This window comes from Nannobrachium achirus (genome assembly GCF_963921795.1).
Source record: "Nannobrachium achirus genome assembly, chromosome: 8".
NCBI classification, from domain to species: domain Eukaryota; kingdom Metazoa; phylum Chordata; class Actinopteri; order Myctophiformes; family Myctophidae; genus Nannobrachium; species Nannobrachium achirus.
The window spans coordinates 61,584,853-61,589,742 of NC_137817.1; the positions used below are offsets into that span (position 1 = coordinate 61,584,853).

Genomic DNA, 4,890 nt, shown 5'->3' on the forward strand with positions numbered 1-4,890 from the left:
CCAGCAAGAGAGAGAGAGATGCTGGGAAATATAATGATCTCATGTTCCTCCGTGTCCTATTGGTTAATCTCATATTACGTTTTATGTTTATTAAGTTAAATATGCGGCTGGCTGTCGAGTCAGTTGCCGTCAGAGTAGGGGTCAGGCTGTGACTGTGCTGATTGGTTGGCCTGGTCGCGTCGTGACGCTAAGGCTGCTTGACCAATCACAGGTTGCCCTCCTTGCGGAACTGTTCTTGCAGGACGTCGCGGTATTCGTCGAAGCCGCCTTCGATCCGTATCACCTTGCCGTTCTCGCAGACCCACAGCTCCTGACACACCATGCGAATCAGACGCTCGTCGTGGGACACCAGGACCACGCCCCCCTTGAACTTGTTGAGGGCTTTGGCCAGAGCCTCGATGGTCTCCATGTCCAGATGGTTGGTGGGCTCATCGAGGATATAGAAGTTTGGACAGGGCATGGTCATCTGAGCGAAGGCCACCCTGCTCTTCTGTCCTCCCGACAGGGAGGCGACGGGTCGCGTGGCCAGCTCCCCCGTTATGCCAAAACCTCCCAACTGATGCCGGTACTCCTCCTCGTTTCGTCCGGGGAACTTGTTGAGGAGCAGCTCTACGGAGCAGACGTTCAGATCCAGCTGGTCGACGTGATGTTGACTGAAATAGCCGATCTTCAGGTTCCTGTGAGAATGCCTGGTCCCGTTAACCGGTGTGAGTTCCCCCTTCAACAGCTTGAGGACGGTGGTTTTACCCGCGCCGTTCTCCCCGACTATACATATGCGCGAGTCCAGGTCGGCAGAGACGTTGAGTCCGTGGAACAGTCTGTGTTCGGGAGTGTAATGAAACTCCACCTCGTCCAACTGCAGGATGGGAGGAGACAGCTTCTCAAAGTTATCTGGAAACCTTAACGTCACTTCGGTCTCCTTCTCGATGGGTCTGAGTTCAGGCAGTCGTTCCAGCAGTTTGAGTTTACTCTGAACCTGAGCAGCTCTGTTGGCGTTGCACCGGAACCTGTCGATGAACACCTGAATGTGTTCTCTGTGTTGAACCTGAGCCTCGTACTCTCTGTGTTGGTTCTTCAGTCGGTCCTCTTTGGTCTTCACAAAGTTCTCGTAGTCGCCGCGGTAGCTGTCCAGTCGCTGGGAGTGCAGGTGGACGATGTCCGTCACCACGGCGTTGAGGAAGTTGCGGTCGTGAGACACGACCAGGATGGTCTTCTGCCACGTCTGTAAATAGTTCTCCAACCACAGAACGGCTCTGACGTCCAACATGTTGGTGGGCTCGTCGAGCAACAGCAGATCGGGTCGTGCGAACAGAGCTCTGGCCAACGCTAACCTCATTCTCCAGCCTCCGGAAAACTCCTTGGTGGTTTGCTGTTGCATTTTGGGAGAAAAGCCTAGACCTGCCAGGATAACTGACGCTCTGGCAGGAGCCTTGTCTGCCTCTATTTCCTCCAGCTTGGCATAGACCTCGGTCAGTCGAATGCTCTCCGTCCCTTCAGCACGTCCGTTGGCGATGTGGGCGTTCAGCTGCTTCTCTTCGTTCAGCAGCCCCTCCCTCAGCGTGTCGCTCTGCAGCACGCTGCTCAGCGCCTGCGTCTCGTCCCCGGCCACCTCCTGCTCCACGTGCAGGACGGAGATGTGGGCGGGGACGCGCAGGCTGCGACTGGCCAGCATCTTCAGCAGGGTGGTCTTGCCCAGCCCGTTCCGACCTATCAGACCGTAGCGCCGGCCCGAGGCCAGGCTCAGCTCCGCCCCTTGCAGGAGGGACCTCTCGCCGAAGGAAACGTCAAAGTTCTCGATGCGGACGTCGTAGCTACGGTTCTTCCCCGACAGGTCGACTCTGGCGTCCTTCTTGTTGCTGGCCTGACTGGCTGACGCCTCCTCCAAGACCAGAGGGGTGGACGGCTTCTCTGAATCCCTCTCGTTTCTCCTCTCGTGTTTGGCTTTCAGTTTGGCCTCTGCTTTCCCCAACTTCTTCGCGTCCACCGTGGTATTCTGACCCCTCTTCACCATCCAAATACGCTGGACATCCCGATCCGCTGGAGTAGAAATCCGGGACAGCTGGACCGGCGCGTCCAGCTTGACCTGGCGGTGAGATCTGTCGCCGCTGCTCAGCGTGAGCGTGTCGAACATCTGGAAACAGATGTCTCTGACGTCGTCTTCGTTCTTGTTGTCCGAGGACGATCCCTGGAGGACTCCACCCACCGCGTCGAAGAGCTCCTCGCCGTCCTCAAAGTCAGCACCGCCCCCTCCCAACACACCTGTGACGTAGTCGAACACCTCAATGTCGATGTGAGGAAACTCGCTCTTCAGGATCTCCACGTATGTCGCCATGATGCACCGGCCTCTCACTGATTGACTGACTGACTGACTGACTGCTAGTTCATTTCTGAAAATGTTTGTGAACTCTAGCTCTAGTGCATGACAATAGATAGGCTAATGCTAGATAGAGCTCTTTGTCATACAACAGACAGTGAAAATAGACCATCTACAAACAAATTTGGACAATTTTAACACATGTTAAAATATTATACTTGTGTGCCCATATATGGAAATCCCTGATGTCACCAGTATATGCCCATATATGATGGGCATGCTGATATTTCCAGGAACGTCTAACTATAAACTAGAAATACTGTTCCTACGAAACAGCGTGGGCTCACTGCTCCCTCATTGGCTAAAGGCCCTGCCTTTGTACTGTCGGACAGTTTTTTTGAGGAGAATAAACTTGACCTATAAAGTTTTGGTATAACATACTGGTCTCTCTCACCTTTCAGCAAGCCCACAATCACCTATCTTCTTTCGTGTATCATCATCCTTGATGATTGGTTGACAACATTTTATTTCACCTATCAGCGAGCCCATAAGATTTCATGTGGGTGTTGTCGTTATTTATGTCAGGTCGCACTTGTTGGTGATGATGTCACCTAGAACACTGCTCCTCATTGGCCCTGCCTTTGTACCGTCGGTAATTTTTTTGAGGAGAATAAAGTTGACCGATAAATGTCCTTCAAGCAGGTGTGGCAGTCTTTTTGAAGCGGGGAAAGCCGCTTCCAAGGAGTGGCTTTGTGTGTCCCGTGTCCATATATGGTTTACATTGCAACCTCTTCAAAGTTCACCGCTTCACTTCGAACCGAGGTTTGATTTTTATATTCACTTGTTCATCTATATTTCCCCCTCTACTGGAAATGTGATGTAACGGCATGGATTCCTACACAGAGAGGGCAATTCTTTCAACATAAGATGCTGCGTTCAAGTTCAGGAGAGTTTGGACAAGGCAATTCTCTTGAATGTTGCCTTCAGGTATGGCATGGAAAGAGGGCCTCCATTGCATTTCTTTTACCATAGTAAGAACTGCATTCACGGTTTGGAGAGGGCACTTTTTACAGATGGATAAAAGGGCAGGGGCTCAAGCCTCCTTCCTTTGTTGGAAGTTGACCGATAAAGATTTGATAACATACTGGTGACTAGTCAGGTTTAATATGGATAATTAACATTGAAAATCCAAATGAGGGCATGCTGTGCTATACCATTGATTGCCCAGTACTTCAAAATGATGTTTATGGCATACATTAGGATGGACATAGGATTCTCTTTCTGTAACTTATCCATCTTTTCTGACATGCAATGCTAGACTGAACCCAGTGTTAGACCAGTGCAGCAAGTGTTTCCCTCTCGCTCTCTCTTACAATACAATTGAGGTAACTGGAATGCAACTCTGACCAAATAACAGAGGGAAAAAAGGAGAGAAACAAATGAAGTCTTATTAGATCAGGGTTATATGAGTGGGCGACATGCCAACCATTAGTAGATTACAGAGACAAATGGACAGATTATCATTTTAATGGTCCGGGGGCGGTAATGCACGTTTTGGGAAATGTCTCCCCAAATTTAGACCATCATTTTAACCCTTGCCACGGTTCTGGGCTCACACCGTGCATGAGAACGCACTAATAATAATAAAGCATAACCAGCTATTATGGGATCTTAATGCTCCCTTCCACTGTATCATCATTTCAGAGGACAACAGTCCATCATTTTAATGTTGGCCACAGTGTTGGGTTCACACCGTGAGAATGCACTGATAATAAAGTATAACCAGTTATTATGAGATCATAATGCTCCCTTCTGCCGTATCATAATTTGTGAGACGGACGGTGCGTTAATGGATTGGAGGAAGTCTGCCGGATGGGCGCCCCCCCGTGCACAAGCCACGAGGCCTCGTTCATCATGTGACGTACTGATGTCTTTCAGACAACGCTGTGGAGAAGGACAAGGTGAAGCAAGCTGGTGAATGCTGCAGAAAGATCCTCAATCACGTTAACCAGGCAGTCAAAGAGTCAGAGGACAAGCAGGTGTGGAAGTCTTTTTCTATTCACTTGTTCCTAATATAGATTTCCCTCTCTTGTTGCACCGTCTTTCAAGATGTCTTTTACAGTGCAACCTCTTCAAACATATGTCCTTCCAGCAGGTGTGGTAGTCTTTTTGTATTCACTTGTTCATCTAACCTCCATCTCCCCCTCTGCTGTCATATTTGTTGCCAGAGATGGGGCAGTATTTTAAATACATTTATTTGAACCGGTATTTCTGTATTTTTTGTATTTTGTCATTTTTATTTGGCTTGGCTGAAAAAGAAATTGAACCACGATTGAACATTTACATAGGTTTATTTTGTAAAAAAAAAAAAAAAAAAGGGAAAAAGATAAGAAAAAAAAAAACCCTACGATGTGAGATGTCACTTCTACTCTGTTTCTGAATGGCTTAGTTAATTCAACAATAAATGAGAGGGTCTTGAGACAGACTTCATATCACTTTGCCTCAACTAGTGAATGAAGCCTCGTGTAAATGTCCTTATGCATTAAAGATAGTTTACGTTTGTGATAACTACATTA

General features: G+C 48.6%; 1 protein-coding gene across 1 annotated transcript; it reads right to left on the reverse strand.

The window, feature by feature from the left end:
• Positions 1–205: 205 nt before the first annotated feature.
• LOC308289271 (ATP-binding cassette sub-family F member 3-like) lies at positions 206–2,335 on the reverse strand (the record flags this gene model as incomplete). Its single annotated transcript, XM_080730915.1, has 1 exon — positions 206–2,335. Exon 1 carries the CDS (start codon positions 2,330–2,332, stop codon positions 206–208), a length of 2,127 nt encoding a protein of 708 aa, XP_080587041.1. The 5' UTR covers positions 2,333–2,335.
• Positions 2,336–4,890: the final 2,555 nt, after the last annotated feature.